This window comes from Ahaetulla prasina, chromosome 1 (assembly GCF_028640845.1).
Source record: "Ahaetulla prasina isolate Xishuangbanna chromosome 1, ASM2864084v1, whole genome shotgun sequence".
NCBI classification, from domain to species: Eukaryota; Metazoa; Chordata; class Lepidosauria; order Squamata; family Colubridae; genus Ahaetulla; species Ahaetulla prasina.
This window is the reverse complement of record NC_080539.1, coordinates 3,559,853-3,577,117: the sequence shown is the minus strand read 5'-3', so window position 1 is coordinate 3,577,117 and position 17,265 is coordinate 3,559,853. Positions and strand designations below refer to the sequence as shown.

Below are 17,265 nucleotides of genomic sequence, written 5' to 3'. Positions count from 1 at the left end.
CCATCCACCATCGCAGGGAGACGGAACCTATACGCTGGTTCCGTCCCAGGCGCCTGATGGACCCTGAGAGGTTCCGGACGGAGCTTGGGCCATTCCCTGAGGATCTGGCCCACGGCACGACTGAGGAACTAGTTGCGGCCTGGGAGCGGGCCGCAGCTGGGGCCTTGGACCGTGTCGTGCCTTTGCGACCTCTGACCCGGCGCAGATCTCGTTTGGCCCCTTGGTTCTCCGAGGGGCTGAGGGAGATGAAACGCCGGAGAAGACGTCTAGAGAGCACCTGGAGGTCCAGCCGCCCGGTTGATCGACACTAGTTAGGTCCTATTCTAGGACCTACCTAGTGGCAATGAGGGAGGCGAGGCGCTCATATGCCTCCACCCTCATTGCGCCGGCAGATAACCGCCAGGCCGCCCTGTTTCGGTGACCCACCTCCTTCATCAGGAGGTGCGGGATGACCCGTTGCAGGACGTGCTGAGGAGTTTAGTGGTTATCTATACGATAAAATCGCTCAGCTCCGGATGGTCTGGACCGAAATTGGGATGATCCAAGCGAGGGAGAGGAGACACGTCTTGTTGAGTCCATTTGGGATGAGTTTGACCTTGTGGCTCCCGAGGACGTGGACAGGTTGTTGGGGAGACTTCACGCCACTACATGTTTACTGGACCCGTGTCCTTCCTGGCTGGTATTGGCCACTCAGGAGGTGACACGAGGCTGGCTCCAGGAGATTATTTGTTGGAAGGGGTTTTCCCTGCCGCCTTGAAAGAGGCGGTGGTGAGACCCTCCTCAAGAAGCCTCCTGACCCAGCTATTTTGGGTAATTATCGCCCAGTCTCCAACCTTCGCTTTGTGCGAAGGTTGTAGAGAGTGCTGTGGCGCGACAGCTACCCCAATACCTGGATGAAGCCGCCTATCTAGACCTGCTCCAGTCCGGCTTCCGACCCGGTACAGCACGGAGACAGCTTTGGTCGCATTGGTGGATGATCTCTGAGGGCCAGGGACAGGGGCCATTCCTCTGCCCTGGTCCTATTAGATCTCTCAGCGGCTTTTGATACCATCGACCATGGTATCCTGCTGCGCCGGTTGGGGATTGGGAGGAGGCACTGCATCGGTGGTTCTCTCCTATCTCTGACTGGTCGCAGACGGTGTTGACAGGGGGCAGAGGTCACCGCGAGGGACCTCACTTGTGGGTGCCGAGGGGTCAATTCTCTCGCCTTCTGTTCAACATCTATATGAAGCCGCTGGGTGAGATCATCAGTGGCTTTGGGTGAGATACCAGCTGTACGCTGATGACACCCAGCTGTACTTTTCCACCCCGGCCACCCCAATGAAGCTGTTGAAGTGCTGTCCCGTGTTTGGAAGCCAGACGGGTCTGGATGGGGAGAAACAGGCTCAAGCTTAATCCTCCAAGACGGAGTGGCTGTGGATGCCGGCACTCGATTCAGTCAGCTGCAGCCGCGCTGACTGTTGGAGGCGAGTTATTGGCCCCAAAGGATAGGGTGCGCAAGTTAGGTGTCCTCCTGGATGATCGGATGTCGCTTGAAGATCATTTGACGGACGTCTCCAGGAGGGCCTTCCACCAGGTTCGCCTGGTTCGGCAATTGCGCCCCTTCCTTGATCGGGATGCCTTGTGCACAGTCACTCATGCGCGCTACCTCTCGCTGATTATTGTAATGCTCTCACATGGGCTCTTGAAGTGCACTCGGAGGCTTCAGTTAGTCCAGAATGCAGCTGCGCTGGTGATAGAGGAGCCCTGTAGCTCCCATATAACACCGCCTCCTGCGCAGACTGCACTGGCTACCTGTGGCCTCGAGTGCACTTTAAGGTGTTGGTTACTACCTTTAAAGCGCCCATGGCTTAGGGCCTGGGTACTTACGGGACCGCCTGCTGTTACCACATGCCTCCCACCGACCAGCACGCCTCACAGAGAGGGACTCCCCAGGGTGCCGCCCGCCAAGCAATGTCGGCTGGCGGCCCCCAGGGGAAGGTCCTTCTCTGTGGGGGCTCCCACACTCTGGAACGAACTTCCCCCGGGTTTACGCCAAATACCTGACCTTCGGACATTCCGTCGCGAACTGAAGACACATCTTTTATTCGCTGGGCTGGCTTAAATTGATTTTAACAAATTTTAAATTCTTAGAAATTAATTTTAAATGGGGTTTTTAGCTTATTATATATTTTACTTCTCAGGCCAATTTTAAAATAAGTTTTTAACTGCATTTTAAATTTTCAAATAAATAAATAAATATGCTTATATTCATATATATTTACCTTTTCTCTCTCATTTTTATTTTCTTTTATTTAACTGGTCTATCTAATCTTACCCTTTTTATATATATATACCCATATATATATATATAAATATGTTTTTTATATTATATTATATATAATATAATATATTGTATAATATATGTGGGTACATGCCTACTTTTGTATTTATTTAATGATTTGCCTTGTCTTGTTAATCTTTATATGAGAGGTGGAGCCCTTCTCCAGCATAATTTTATTTTAAACTACATCGAGTAGTGTACGTTCAAAGTGACAATAAAGTTATTCTATACTCTATATTTGTGATGGAGAACAGGCACACGAGCCATAGCCCGAGCTGAGCTGCAATGCGCATGTGTGTGCGCCTCGCGCCAGCCAGCTGATTTTCAGGTCTCTGCCGCGGATGCATGGGGGCGGGGTGAATGCGGGAGAAGCACACATGCACGGGGAAGCGTGCATGGGCAGATGGGGGGCTGCGAGGGGGCACAATGCATTAGAATAGAATAGAATAGAATAGAATAGAATAGAATAGAATAGAATAGAATAGAATAGAATAGAATAGAATAGAATAGAATTTTATTGGCCAAGTGTGATTGGACACACAAGGAATTTGTCTTGGTGCATATGCTCTCAGTGTACATAAAAGAAAAGATACGTTCATCAAGGTACAACATTTACAACACAATTGATGGTCAATATATCAATATAAATCATAAGGATTGCCAGCAACAAGTTATAGTCATACAGTCATAAGTGGAAAGAGATTGGTGATGGGAACTATGAGAAGATTAATAGTAGTGCAGATTCAGTAAATAGTCTGACAGTGTTGAGGGAATTATTTGTTTAGCAGAGTGATGGCCTTCGGCAAAAAACTGTTCTTGTGTCTAGTTGTTCTGGTGTGCAGTGCTCTATAGCGTCGTTTTGAGGGTAGGAGTTGAAACAGTTTATGTCCAGGATGCGAGGGATCTGCAAATATTTTCACGGCCCTCTTCTTGATTCGTGCAGTATACAGGTCCTCAATGGAAGGCAAGTTGGTAGCAATTATTTTTTCTGCAGTTCTAATTATCCTCTGAAGTCTGTGTTTTTCTTGTTGGGTTGCAGAACCGAACCAGACAGTTATAGAGGTGCAAATGACAGACTCAATAATTCCTCTGTAGAACTGGATCAGCAGCTCCTTGGGCAGTTTGAGCTTACTGAGTCGGCGCAGAAAGAACATTCTTTGTTGTTTATGGGTTATAAGTGCGGGGAGCCCCCACCCGCAGCCCGTTTTTGCTACCAGGAGGCTGCAGGGAGGCTTACTAGGCGCAAAACGGAACATGGAGGGGGTGTTGCGCGCACATTGCATTATGGGTAAAGGTGCGCTTTCACCATGCGACAACAAAAAGTTTTTATATACTTCTTATACTTTTCCTCCTTCCGGCATGCATTTAATTTGTTTCTCTCATTTTTTTTCCCCCCCTTTCTGGCTCCTATACAGGACAGACTCCCGTTCTCCCGGCAGCATCACCTACCTGCCTTCCTTCTTCACCAAACTGGAGAGCACCTCCCCGATGGTGAAGTCGAAGAAGCAGGAGATCTTTCGCAAGCTGAACTCGTGCGGGGGAAATGAATCCGATATGGGTAGGAGGTCCTTTTTTTTGTTTGTTTTTTCCTTTCTTCCCTTCGTGGTTTCTTTTCTTTCTGCTCACCCCCGTTCTGTGGGGTCCTGGGTGCTCTCCGAGCTGGGTTGTGAAGGGAGGGAGGAGGAGAGGAAGGAAGGAAGGAAGGAAGGAAGGAAGGAAGGAAGGAAGGAAGGAAGGAAGGAAGGAAGGAAGGAAGAAGGAAGGAAGGAAGAAGGAAGGAAGGAAGGAAGGAAGGAAGGAAGAAGGAAGGAAGGAAGGAAGAAGGAAGGAAGAAGGAAGGAAGGAAGGAAGGAAGGAAGGAAGGAAGGAAGGAAGGAAAGAAGGAAAGAAGGAAAGAAGGAAGGAAGGAAGGAAGGAAGGAAGGATGACTGTGGGGTCCTTGGTGGTTTCTGAGCTTGGTAGTTTTCTTGCAGATGTTTCATGACTCAACTATGCAACATCATCAGTGCTAGAAGGGAGGGAGGGAGGAAGGAAGGAAGGAAGGGGAGGAGGAGGAAGAAGAGAAAGATGAAGAAGAGAAAGAAGAGGAGGAGGAGGGAGGAGGAGGACTTGGTCCTCTCTGAGCTTGGTGGTTTTCTTGCAGACGTTTCGTGACCCAACTAGGGAACATCATCAGTGCTAGAAGGGAGGAGGAGGAGGAGGAGGAAGGAAGAAGGAAGGAAGAAGAGAAGGAAGGAGGAGGAGGGGTCCTTGGTGCTTTCTGGGCTTGGTAGTTTTCTTGCAGGTGTTTCATGACTCAACTATGCAACATCATCAGTGCTGGGAGGGAGGAGGAGGAGGAGGAAGAAGAGAAGAAGAGGAAGGAAGAAGAAGGAAGAAGGAGGAGGAGGAGGGAGGAGGAGAACTGTGGGGTCCTTGGTCCTCTCAGAGCTTGGTAGTTTTCTGGCAGATGTTTCATGACCCAACTAGGTAACATCATCAGGGATAGAAGGGAGGAGGATTTGCAGAGACGAAGAGAAGGAGGGAGGAGGAGGAGGACTGGGAGGTCCGTGATCCTCTCTGAGCTGGGCAGTTTTCTTGCAGACGTTTCGTGACCCAGCTAGGTAACATCATCAGCGCCCAGCTCAGGGATCCCCAAGGAGCCCTCCATTCTCACCCTGAGCTCCAGACGTTCCCTTCCGTCGCCTTTCCCGCCCTCTTCAGCCTGCGAAGGTAACCCGTGTCTCTTCCTTCCTTCCTTTCTTCCCTCCCTGCCCACAGCAGCTGCTCAGCCTGGGACGGAAATATTCAACCTGCCTGCAGTCACCACTTCAGGTACGGATTTTGGGAGAACGAGCAGGTGTTTCACGGCATGTTTGGCCCTCCGCATTTGCCTCCAAGAAGCTGCGGAGGCTCCAACGCTGGAAGTTTTGAAGAAGAGGTTGGAAAAGCCATTGGTCTGAAGTGGCGCAGGGTTTCCTGCCTAGGCAGGGGGTTGGACTAGAAGACCTCCAGGGTCCCCTTCCAGCTCCGTTATTCTATTCTAGTCTATTCTGTTCCCCTCTAAACCCCACCCCCCACACCCCCTTTAAGCTCCTGCAACATCTACGTGGGTCACTGAACTTTAAAAATTAACATAGGCCAGCTTCTTGGACCAATGATTGGACTACAGAGTCTATCCTCCCCAGCCAGTGCAATCCAGAAGTCCTGATGCAATATCTTTCTTTCTTTCTCTCTCCCCCCTCCTTTCTTTTTTTCTATCTTTTTCTCCTTTCTTTCTCTCTCTTTCTTTCTTTCTTTCCTTCCTTCTTTCTCTATCTCTCTCTCCCCTCCCTCCTTTCTTTCTTTCTCTGCGTCTCCCCCTCCTTTCTTCCTTTCTTTCTTTTTTCTTCTTTCTTTCTCTCTCTCTCCCCTCCCTCCTCCTTTCTTTCTTTCTCTCTCTCTCTCTCTTTCTTTCTCTCTCTCTCCATCCCCTCCTCCTCCTTTCTTTCTTTCTTTCTTCTTTCTTTCTTTCTCTCCATCCCTCCCTCCCTCCTTTCTTTCTTTCTTTCTTTCTCTTTCTTCTTTCTTTCTTTCTTTCTTTCTTTCTTTCTCTCTCTCCATCCCTCCCTCCTCCTTTCTTTCTTTCTTTCTTTCTTTCTTTCTTTCTTTCTTCTTTCTTTCTTTCTTTCTTTCTTTCTTCTTTCTTCTCTCTCCTCTCTCTCCATCCCTCCCTCCTCCTTTCTTTCTTTCTCTTTCTTTCTCTCTCTCTCTCTCTTTCTTCCTTCTTCTTCTTTCTTTCTTTCTTTCTTTCTTTCTCTCCCTCTCTCTCTCCATCCCCTCCCCTCCCTCCTTTTTTTTCTTTTAAACTTTCTTTCTGTCTCCCTCCCCCTCCCTCCCTCCTTTCTTTCTATCTTTTTTCTCTTTCTTTCTTTCCCATTGATCAAATGTAGTCCTTGATTTACAGCCATTCATTTAGTGGCCATTACAAGTTACATCAGCCCTGAAAAATGTGACTTTCGACCATCTTTCACACTTTTTTTTTTTTATTTGCATTTATACCCCGCCCTTCTCCGGAGACTCAGGGCGGCTTACAGTGTATAAGGCAATAGTCTCATTCTATTTGTATATTTTTTTACAAAGTCAACTTATTGCCCCCCCAACAATCTGGGTCCTCATTTTACCTACCTTATAAAGGATGGAAGGCTGAGTCAACCTTGGGCCTGGTGGGACTTGAACCTGCAGTAATTGCAGGCAGCTGTGTTCTAATAACAGGCTCTAACAGCCTGAGCTATTACGGCCCCTTCATGGGGCATTGCGGCATCTTCATGGTCACGTGACCAAAAATCAGACGCTTGGCAGCTGACTCTGAAACGGTCCCTAGCAGGGCTGTCAAACGCGCGGCCCATGGGCAGGATGCCACATGCCCTGCCCATGCCCACGCCTGGTTTCGCGAAGGGGGAAAAAGTCTTGCTATGTCACGTGATGCTCCAAGTTTAAGACCCCTGGTATCAGAGGTGGCTTTCAGCAGGTTCTGACCAGTTCTGGAGAACCGGTAGCAGAAATTTTGAGTAGTTTAGAGACCTGGTAGTAAAAATTCTGACTGGCCCCATCTATTCTCTGCCTCCCAATTCCCAGCTGATCGGGAGGAAATGGGGATTTTGCAGTATCCTTCCCCTGCCACGCCCACCAAGCCACACCCACCAAGCCACACCCACAGCACCGGTAGTAAAAATTCTGACCGGCCCCGCTCCCATCTATTCTCTGCCTCCCGAGTCCCAGCTGATCAGGAGGAAATGGAGATTTTGCAGTATCCTTACCCTGCCACGCCCACCAAGCCACACCCACCAAGCCATGCCACGCCCACCAAGCCACACCCACAGCACAGGTAGTAAAAATTCTGACCGGCCCCGCCCTCATCTATTCTCTGCCTCCCGAGTCCCAGCTGATCGGGAGGAAATGGGGATTTTGCAGTATCCTTATCCTGCCACGCCCACCAAGCCACACCCACCAAGCCATGCCACGCCCACCAAGCCATGCCACGCCCACCAAGCCACACCCACAGCACAGGTAGTAAAAATTCTGACCGGCCCTGCCCCCATCTATTCTCTGCCTCCCAAGTCCCAGCTGATCTGGAGGAAATGGAGATTTTGCAGTATCCTTCCCCTGCCACGCCCACCAAGCAACACCTACAGAACTGGTAGTAAAAAAAATTTGAAATTGCCTAATATATAGGGTCTCCTCCATGAGCAGAGGGTTGGACTAGAAGACCTCCAAGGCCCCTTCCAGCTCTATTCCGATTGCTTGATCGAAGTCATAAATCGAGGAGCTGCCTGTAAAAACCTGAATCCCCTCCGAGAAGGAAGCCGTCCTTAGGGCTGGGAGGGGGTCTCTTGTACGAGCATCGCCCCCTTTCTCTCTCTCATCCTTCCTCCTCTCCTTTCCAGGTTCGGTGAGCGCCCGAAACCCGTCCTTGGCCGATCCCGCCAGCAACCTGGGTCTGGAGGACATCATCCGAAAAGCCCTGATGGGCAGCTTCGACGACAAAGGCGAGGACCACAGCCTGGTTATGGGGCAGCCCATGGGGTTGGTGCCCGGTGGCTCCAGCGGATCGTTACCCACAAACAGCGAAACTCGGCGGGAGGAAACCAGCCCCTCCCCCAATCCAGGTGAGCATTACGGGGCCGAATTTGGTCCCTTCTGAGGTAGACATGATGCTGAGATGGGTCTCCCGCTACCCTAGGTTCTTTGCAAGGTGTTGTCGGACTACAACTCCCATCCTTCCCCGCCCCTTCCCCCCCGGCAGGGTCAGCCTTAACTTTCCTGCTTGTTTTCGTGGTTTTTTTTTTACAAAAAAGTTGGTGATGGGAAAGAAAGATTTATCGTTGCTACGGGTCGTCTTCGACTTACGACCATTCATTGAGTGACCGAAGTTACCACAGCACTGAAAAAAGCGACTTGAGACCGTTTTTCGCACTTACGACCGTTGCGGCATCCCCATTGGTCGTGTGATCAAAATTCTTGTCAAACTGACTCCTATTTATGACGGTCGCAGTGTCTCTTTCCCCCCCCTCCCCCGGGGTCACGCGATCCCCCTTGGCGACTTTCTGTACGAGCTAAGTCAACGGGGAAGCCGGATTCACTTAACAACGGTGCGACTCACTTACCGACTGCTGTGGCTCGCTTAACAACTCTGGCAAGACAGGTTCGTAAAACGGGGCGAAACTCAACTGAACAGCTGTCTCGCTTAGCAGCAGAAATGTTGGGATCAGTTTTGGTCGTATGTCGAGGACTACCTGAAGCGCTTCTGTTGGGGAGTTTCTGAAACTGATATCTTACAAAAAGGTTGCATTCTTCATACAACACACACACATACACAAATGCATATTTCCCCAGAGCTGAGCTGGCAGATTGCGGTAAGAAAGGGTACCTGTTGTGTCTGCGCCCCCAGAGCCGGGGGCCCTGCCAGAAAGTGACTCAGAAAGTGAGGGGGAAGGCCATCAGGACTTACCTCGGGAGCACCGGCTTCCCTGGCTCAGCTCCAGGAGCCAGAGGCAGGCCAGGTGGAAGAGATAACGAGGCCTCCGTCCCCTGACTCTTTCCCCCCCCCAGGCCACGCCTCCAGACCCAGCTGATGGCAATCAGGCCTGGCTAGACCCCAGGTTTCCTAGGCAGGAGAGGAGGGAACAACAGAAGCAGGGGTGGGGCAGGCCTAGGAAGTGCTGAGTCATGGAGCCACACCCCACAGGATATAAAAGCAGCAAGGGCTGCTATGCCACTTCGTGGCAAGCAAATCAACTGCTTAGAGGGAGGGAATTAGAGCTGAAGTACTGTTTGTTCCTGTTCCTGGTTTCATCGGCATCAAGAGAGATAACAGAGACATTTGGCAGATGCTCACTAGTTTGCTGCCAGAGCTGATAGTTGCCGGCTAATTAAGTCATCGCTCGTGTCTCCCGGACTGAGGAGGGGGACAGAAGAGTTCCCTTGTAGTCCCTAAGAGATAAGAAAACCATAACTCTCTGGAACATGGGTTATAATAGCCCACAGAAAAAGGACATTTAAATCAATGCTTCCAAATCTTAAGCCGTTTTAAGGTGCATTAACTTCCACTCCCAGAATTCCCCAGCCAGCCTGCTTTAAGAGGGGAGGACTTCCACTCCCAGAATCCCCCAGCCAGCCTGCTTTAAGAGGGGAGGACTTCCACTCCCAGAATTCCCCAGCCAGCCTGCTTTAAGAGGGGAGGACTTCCACTCCCAGAATCCCCCAGCCAGCCTGCTTTAAGAGGGGAGGACTTCCACTCCCAGAATCCCCCAGCCTTCCATGCTTTAAGAGGGGAGGACTTCCACTCCCAGAATCCCCCATCCAGCATGCTTTAAGATGGGAGGACTTCCACTCCCAGAATCCCCCAGCCAGCCTGCTTTAAGAGGGGAGGACTTCCACTCCCAGAATCCCTCAGCCAGCCTGCTTTAAGAGGGGAGGACTTCCACTCCCAGAATCCCCCAGCCTTCCATGCTTTAAGAGGGGAAGACTTCCACTCCCAGAATCCCCCAGCCAGCCTGCTTTAAGAGGGGAGGACTTCCACTCCCAGAATCCCCCAGCCAGCCTGCTTTAAGAGGGGAGGACTTCCACTCCCAGAATCCCCCAGCCAGCCTGCTTTAAGAGGGGAGGACTTCCACTCCCAGAATCCCTCAGCCAGCCTGCTTTAAGAGGAGGACTTCCACCCCAGAATCCCCAGCCAGCCTGCTTTAAGAGGAGGACTTCCACCCCAGAATCCCCAGCCAGCCTGCTTTAAGAGGAGGACTTCCACCCCAGAATCCCCAGCCAGCCTGCTTTAAGAGGAGGACTTCCACCCCAGAATCCCCAGCCAGCCTGCTTTAAGAGGAGGACTTCCACTCCCAGAATCCCCAGCCAGCCTGCTTTAAGAGGAGGACTTCCACCCCAGAATCCCCAGCCAGCCTGCTTTAAGAGGGAGGACTTCACCCCAGAATCCCCAGCCAGCCTGCTTTAAGAGGAGGACTTCCACCCCAGAATCCCCAGCCAGCCTGCTTTAAGAGGGAGGACTTCCACTCCCAGAATCCCCAGCCAGCCTGCTTTAAGAGGAGGACTTCCACCCCAGAATCCCCAGCCAGCCTGCTTTAAGAGGGAGGACTTCCACCCCAGAATCCCCAGCCAGCCTGCTTTAAGAGGAGGACTTCCACCCCAGAATCCCCAGCCAGCCTGCTTTAAGAGGGAGGACTTCCACCCCAGAATCCCCAGCCAGCCTGCTTTAAGAGGGGAGGACTTCCACTCCCAGAATCCCCCAGCCAGCCTGCTTTAAGAGGGGAGGACTTCCACTCCCAGAATCCCCCAGCCAGCCTGCTTTAAGAGGGGAGGACTTCCACTCCCAGAATCCCCCAGCTAGCCTGCTTTAAGAGGGGAGGACTCCCACTCCCAGAATCCCCCAGCCAGCCTGCTTTAAGAGGGGAGGACTCCCACTCCCAGAATCCCCCAGCGAGCCATGGTTTAATAGGTGAAATCTGCTGATTCTTATTGGTGCTTCCCATAACTCCGTTCCTCCTCTTCCTCTTCTTCCAGGTGGAGGACTCAGCAAACAGAAACTGATGGGGAAATCCGGGAGCAGGAAGTCCAAGTCGCCACTTCCTGGCCAGGGCTACCTGGGCACGGAGCGCCCCTCTTCGGTCTCCTCAGTGCACTCGGAAGGGGACTATCACCGGCAGACCCCCGCCTGGTCGTGGGAGGACCGGCCCTCTTCGACAGGTGAGCCCAGCCAACATGGCCCAGGTGTGTCCAAAATGGGTGGTCCAGGTGTTTAGAACCCTCTTATTAAAGATAATTGCATGCTTATCGGAATGTTACCGCAATACCCTCTACGTGACCCTTAAATATAGGTAGTCCTCGACTTACGACCCCAACGGAGCCCAAAGTTTCTGTTGCTGTGAGATCGTCGTTAAGCGAATTTCGCCCCATTTTACGCCCTTTCTTGCCACAGTCGTTCAGTGAGTCACTGGACTTGCTGAGTTCAATTAGCAACATGCTTGTTAAATAAATCTGGTCACAAAAGGGAATCACATGACCCCAGGACGCTGCGGCCGTCAGAAGTGCGAGACATTTGCCAAATGGCTGAATTTTGAGGCCAAAAATTATGCTGTTAAGGGAAACATCGGTTAAGTGAGTTTTGCCCCCCCCTTATGACTTTTCTTGCCATGGTTGTTAAGTGAATCACTGTATTTGTTAAATGAGTCATGTGGTTGTTAAATGAATTTGGCTTCCCCATTGACTTTGCTGGTCAGAAGGTCGCCAAAGGAGATCACGTGACCCCTATTTGAACTTCCTATTCAAACAGCCACTAAACGAATTATTGTAAGTCAAGCACTCCCTGGGGCCTAATTACCGCAAACCCCATCTTCCCCTCCTATTCAAATGGTCGCTAAACGAGTTATTTTAAGTCAAGGACTCCCTGTGGCTGTATTTCCCCAAAACCCAACTTCCTCTCCTATTCAAACGGTCGCTAAATGAATTATTTTAAGTCAAGGGCTCCCTGCGGCTGTATTTCCCCCAAACCCATCATCCCCTCCTATTCAAAAACCCCCGCTAAACCAGTTGTTGCAAGCCAAGAACTCCCTGCAGCCGAATTACCCCAAAACCTATCAACCCCCTCCTATTCCAATGGTCACTAAACGAGTCATTATAAGTCAAGCACTCCCTGCAGCCGAATTACCCCAAAACCCATCAACCCCCTCCTATTCCAATGGTCACTAAACGAGTCATTATAGGTCAAGCACTCTCTGCGGCCAAATTACCCCAAACCCTATCATCCTATCCTATTCAAACGGTCGCTAAATGAGTTATTTTAAGTCAAGGACTCCCTGCGGCTCTATTTCCCCCAAACCCATCATCCCCTCCTATTCAACCCCCCCTCCCCCGCTAAACCAGTTGTCGCAAGCCAAGAACTCCCTGCAGCCGAATTACCCCAAAACCCATCAACCCCCTCCTATTCCAACGGTCACTAAACGAGTCATTATAAGTCAAGCACTCCCTGCGGCCGAATTACCCCAAAACCCATCAACCCCTCCTATTGCAACGGTCACTAAACGAGTCATTATAAGTCAAGAACTCCCTGCAGCCGAATTACCCCAAAACCCATCAACCCCCTCCTATTCCAATGGTCACTAAACGAGTCATTATAAGTCAAGCACTCCCTGCGGCCGAATTACCCCCAAATCCCATCCCTCCACGCCTCTCAAACGGTCCTTGCACGAACGGTCGAACGGCACGAACGGTAAGTTCGAGGAACGCCAAACTTCTAACCTGCCTCTCCCCCCCCCCTGTTCTTCTCCCCCCCCCTCCCCTTCCCTGCCAGGTTCCACGCAGTTTCCCTACAACCCACTGACCATCCGGATGTTGAGCAACACGCCGCCCACCTCCATGGCTTGCGCACCCCCTTCCGCCGGCCAGGCGGCTGTCTCCGCCGCCACCGCACACCAACCCAGCCGGATATGGGAGCGGGAACCGGCCCCTCTGCTCTCTGCCCAGTACGAGACACTTTCTGACAGCGACGACTGACACGGACGGACGGATCGGAGTGCTCTGCTTCGGGGGGAAAAAAAGAGAGAGAGACACACACACAAACACGAAAAGAAAAGAAAGAAAGAAAGAGAAAGAAAGAAAGAAAGAAAGAAAGAAAGAAAGAAAGAAAGAAAGAAAGAAAGAAAGAAAGAATATTCAGCAGGGAAGTTTGCAAAAAAACCAAGTTGGGGGTTAAGGAATGGCTGCATTTTTTTTTCTTCAAAAAAAGCCACAACTCACACACCCCCCCAACGCCCCGAGACTGTCAGAAGGAGAGAAATACAGAATTTTTACCCCTTTTTTCAGCCGGCATCCCGAAGATAAATACGTGTAAAGAGTTCTGGGGTTTGGGGTTTTTTTCCTTTTTTAAAAGAGGGGGAGGAAAAATAATAATAAATAGGACGTGCTATTCCCAAACCTCTCTGCGAAACGAAGAAGAAGAAGAGGAGAAAAAAAAAGAGGAAAAAAAATTTATCTTTCTTCTGTAAATAAGAGTAACTTTTTCTGCAGTGTGTTTCTGCACAGTCCCCCCCCCCTCCTTCCTTCCACCCACCCACCCACCCGTTTTAAACCCTGGCTAGACTTTCTGGTGTTCAAAATCATTGTTGTAAACTTTGGGGGGGGTGTCGTTATATATATATGCATATATATATATATATATATATATATATATATATTTTTAAAGGCCTTGTCTCAAGAGTTAAGATGCTTCCGAAATTTTTGGGGTGCGAGCAAGAGGACTCCCTCCCCCCCACACACTTTCTTTAGCATCATCTGTCTGTAGAAATGAGGAGGGGGGGAGAAAGAGAGACCCTTTCTTTTTAAGGGAGGGGGCAATTTGGCCCAGCCAGGTTGCTCCTTCCTTCCTTCCTCCCTCCCTCCCTCCCTCTTTTTCTTTTTCCTTCCTTCCTTCCTTCCTTCCTCCCTCTTTTCCCTTGTCCTTCCTTCCTTCCTTCCTTCCTTCCTTCCTTCCTTCCTTCCTTCCTCGCTTGTCCTTCCTTCCTTCCTTCCTTCCTTCCTTTCTTCATTCTTCCCTCTCTCGTCCCTTCCTTTCTTTCTCTCTTCCCTTCTTTCCTCTTTTCCCTTTCCCTCCTTCTTTCCTTCTTCCCTCTTTCCCCTTTTCCTTTCTTCCTTCCGTCATTCATTCATTCATTCATTCATTCATTCTTCCCTCTCTTTTCCCTTCCTTTCTTCCTCTCTTTTCCCTTCCTTCCTCTTTTCCCTTCCTCTTCCTTCTTTCCTTGCTCTTTCTCTCCTTTCCCTCCTTCCTTCCTTCTTTCCCCCCTTCCTCCGTCTTTCCGTACATAGCGACCCGGCTTGCTCTCCAGCGTGACTTGCTTTCTCTCTCTCTTCCCCCCCCTCCCCTCAAATCTAAACCCTCTGCCCTCCCTCCTCCCCCTCCCCTTTTTCTGTGGTTGTTAAAAACTTGTGGAAAACCTGTATGTTTGTTTTTTTTCCTTTTGAGAACTGACCCCCCCCCCGACTTCCGCGAGATCTGTACATTTGAAATCTCTGGTCTGCTGGAATAACCGAGATCTTTTTAATGATTATGCCATGCTGTAATTTTAATTTTGTTTTTGTTTTGTTTGCGTTTTTGTTTTGTTCCACACACACACACACCCCGGTACAGTTGTTCGGCAACATTAGGAAGAAACCATTGCGTGGGTCTTTCTCTCTCTCTCTTTCAAAATGTCCGGGCTTTATTCTCTTCCTCAATCCAAATCTAATTTCTTTCTTTTTTTTTCTTTTACAGTCCTTCCTTCCCATAAAATCTCTTCTCCCTTCCTGTCTTCCCTCCCGAAATCATCAGCTGCTTTTTCTCCCGATAGAAAGGAAAACTTCCCGGTGGGTCTTCAGCCGAGGAGCGAGGCCAAAGTCTCAAATCTGTTCGTTCAACGGAAACCTCCGCCTCCCAAATGCACATTTCTTCCCATAAAAAATAAATAAATACATTGTGGATTGGGTCAAAAGAATTTGGCCCGTTCAGTTGGCCTTGCTAGAGAATTCCCCATGCTTTTTTGAGGAGGGTCGCTTGGCAGGCGGCTTCTGGTTTGCATTTGAAAGCCACAGATGGACGGGCTGGGTTGAAAAGCCAATTTTGTGTCGCTGCGAGAAGATTTGTGAAAGCATTCGAACCTTGGACCGGGTTGAATTTTGGAGAACCTCAACCAAGGAAAAAAAAGAAAGAAAAAAAACTTGAATTTAAAGATCAATCTGTCCTGTAACTCTCTTTTTCACTCCCCGTTTCATGAAAAAGGCTCAAATTTCCCTCGGGGGCATTATAGGATAGCATTGGCGAATTTTGAGGGCAGCATTTAACGAAATCTCGACAACTTTAAGAGGTGTGGACTTCAACTCCCAGAATCCCCCAGTCTGCTAGGGAATTCTGGGAGTTGGAAGTCCACACTCTCTTCGATGCCGTGGAGATTGGGAAACACGGCTTTAAAAAAATTTGCTGAAAGCTCATTTGTGGAAAGGACCTCTCGCAATCCCAACATGATACCCACCCCTACGGCTGTGCAGTTGGGAGTTGTAGTCCTCTGCAGAGCAGAGAGAAATCGCAGCCTTTAGCAAATGCAATTGACGCCTGTCATTTCATCCCAATAGGGTGTGTTGTTCCCTTTGTGTGTGTGTGTGTTGCCTTCCCAGTTTTCATCCAGGGTTTGATTAAAAATCAAAATCAAATAAAAAAAATCTCCCGTCGGGCTTGCTATATAACATTGCAAGGTGTGAAGAAGTAGAGGGGGGAAAAAGGGGAAGGCTGAAGTTGTGTTGCCTTTTAAACCATTTTCTCCGTTCACGAACCAAAATGCACAACCGGAAACCCACACTGGGGCAAAGACGTCGTATTTATGAGTAAAGAAATAATAAGTCAGAAAGCGAGCACACACCCTTGCAAAGAAAGGCACTTGCAAATTTATCTCATTGACTTTTCAGCGGGCGGCGGGCGAAATGCGAGAGATTACAGACTTTGGGAAGCCCATGAAAAATAATATTAATAATAATAATTGGAACTTTTTGCAAAATTCCAAAGATTTTGTGGTTGTTTTTTTTTAAAAAAAGGTCTACTTTGCACATGGAAATTGGCCCCTTTCTGTGGTTTCAAATAACATTTCCTACTTTGGAAGGTAGAATAGATATTCTGGGTGGTTGTTTTTTTTTCTCCTGTCAATCATTTCTGACCCCCTGCTGTTGTTCTTCCCCTTATTATGTTCAGCAAATTTTAATTTTTCTGGGGAGGGGGGCGGTGGAGAAGAAGAATCCCAAACGCCCGCCCCCCCCCAATCCATGTCTCTGTTCTGTTGGTGCCCAGGCATTTTACGAGTAAAATGGTGACTTCTACAATTCAGACCAATCGAATAATAGTAATAATAATAATAAAAAAAGGCAGGTTTGCGAAAATTTCCTTCAGTCCGTCTTTTCTCGTGGCGGTGGGGGGGGAGGGGGGCGGAAAAAGGTGGGTGTTTAAAATATGCACTCCACAGCAGGAATTTCATGATGGCTGCGCCCAGAAAAATTGGGGGGGGACCTTTGACCTCTCTCCCCGCTCTCGCCCATGCCCCCAAGAGAGCCTGTGAGCAGCTGCCAGGGATCTGTTGGTAAATCTTAAATCTCTTCCCTGTTGAAGGGTGCAAAGGAAGGCATGAGAATTACACCAAAAAGCAAGTTTTTTCTCAAACTTGGCAGCTTGAAAGGGGTGGATTTAGAACTCCCAGAGTTCACTAATAAACAGGTTGGCTGGGGGATTCTGGGAGTGGAAGTCCTCCCCTCTTAAAGCAGGCTGGCTGGGGGATTCTGGGAGTGGAAGTCCTCCCCTCTTAAAGCAGGCTGGCTGGGGGATTCTGGGAGTGGAAGTCCTCCCCTCTTAAAGCAGGCTGGCTGGGGGATTCTGGGAGTGGAAGTCCACCCTCTTAAAGCAGGCTGGCTGGGGAATTCTGGGAATGGAAGTCCTCCCCTCTTAAAGCAGGCTGGCTGAGGGATTCTAGGAGTGGAAGTCCTCCCCTCTTAAAGCAGGCTGGCTGGGGAATTCTGGGAGGAAGTCCACCCTCTTAAACCAGGCTGGCTGGGGATTCTGGGAGTGAAGTCCTCCTCTTAAAGCAGGCTGGCTGGGGATTCTGGGAGTGAAGTCCTCCTCTTAAAGCTGGCTGGCTGGGGATTCTGGGGTGGAAGTCCTCCTCTTAAAGCAGGCTGGCTGGGAGATTCTGGGAGGAAGTCCTTCCTCTTAAAGCAGGCTGGCTGGGGATTCTGGGAGTGGAAGTCCTTCCTCTTAAAGCAGGCTGGCTGGGGATTCTGGGAGGAAGTCCTCTTAAAGCAGGCTGGCTGGGGATTCTGGGAGGAAGTCCACCTCTTAAAGCAGGCTGGCTGGGGATTCTGGGAGGAAGTCCACCTCTCTTAAAGCAGGCTGGCTGGGGATTCTG

At 49.9% G+C, this 17,265-nt stretch overlaps 1 protein-coding gene across 1 annotated transcript in view; it reads left to right on the top strand.

Annotated features, from left to right (window-relative positions):
- Positions 1-16,634, top strand: part of NCOR1 (nuclear receptor corepressor 1) — a 195,279-nt gene extending 178,645 nt beyond the window's left edge. The window contains exons 43-47 of the mRNA XM_058163993.1: positions 3,739-3,881; positions 5,084-5,137; positions 7,729-7,950; positions 10,856-11,038; positions 12,642-16,634. Of these exons, the coding sequence (XP_058019976.1) occupies positions 3,739-3,881; positions 5,084-5,137; positions 7,729-7,950; positions 10,856-11,038; positions 12,642-12,844 (805 nt within the window). The 3' untranslated portion in view covers positions 12,845-16,634. The remainder of the gene's footprint in view (positions 1-3,738; positions 3,882-5,083; positions 5,138-7,728; positions 7,951-10,855; positions 11,039-12,641) is intronic.
- The last annotated feature ends 631 nt before the right edge of the window (positions 16,635-17,265 follow it).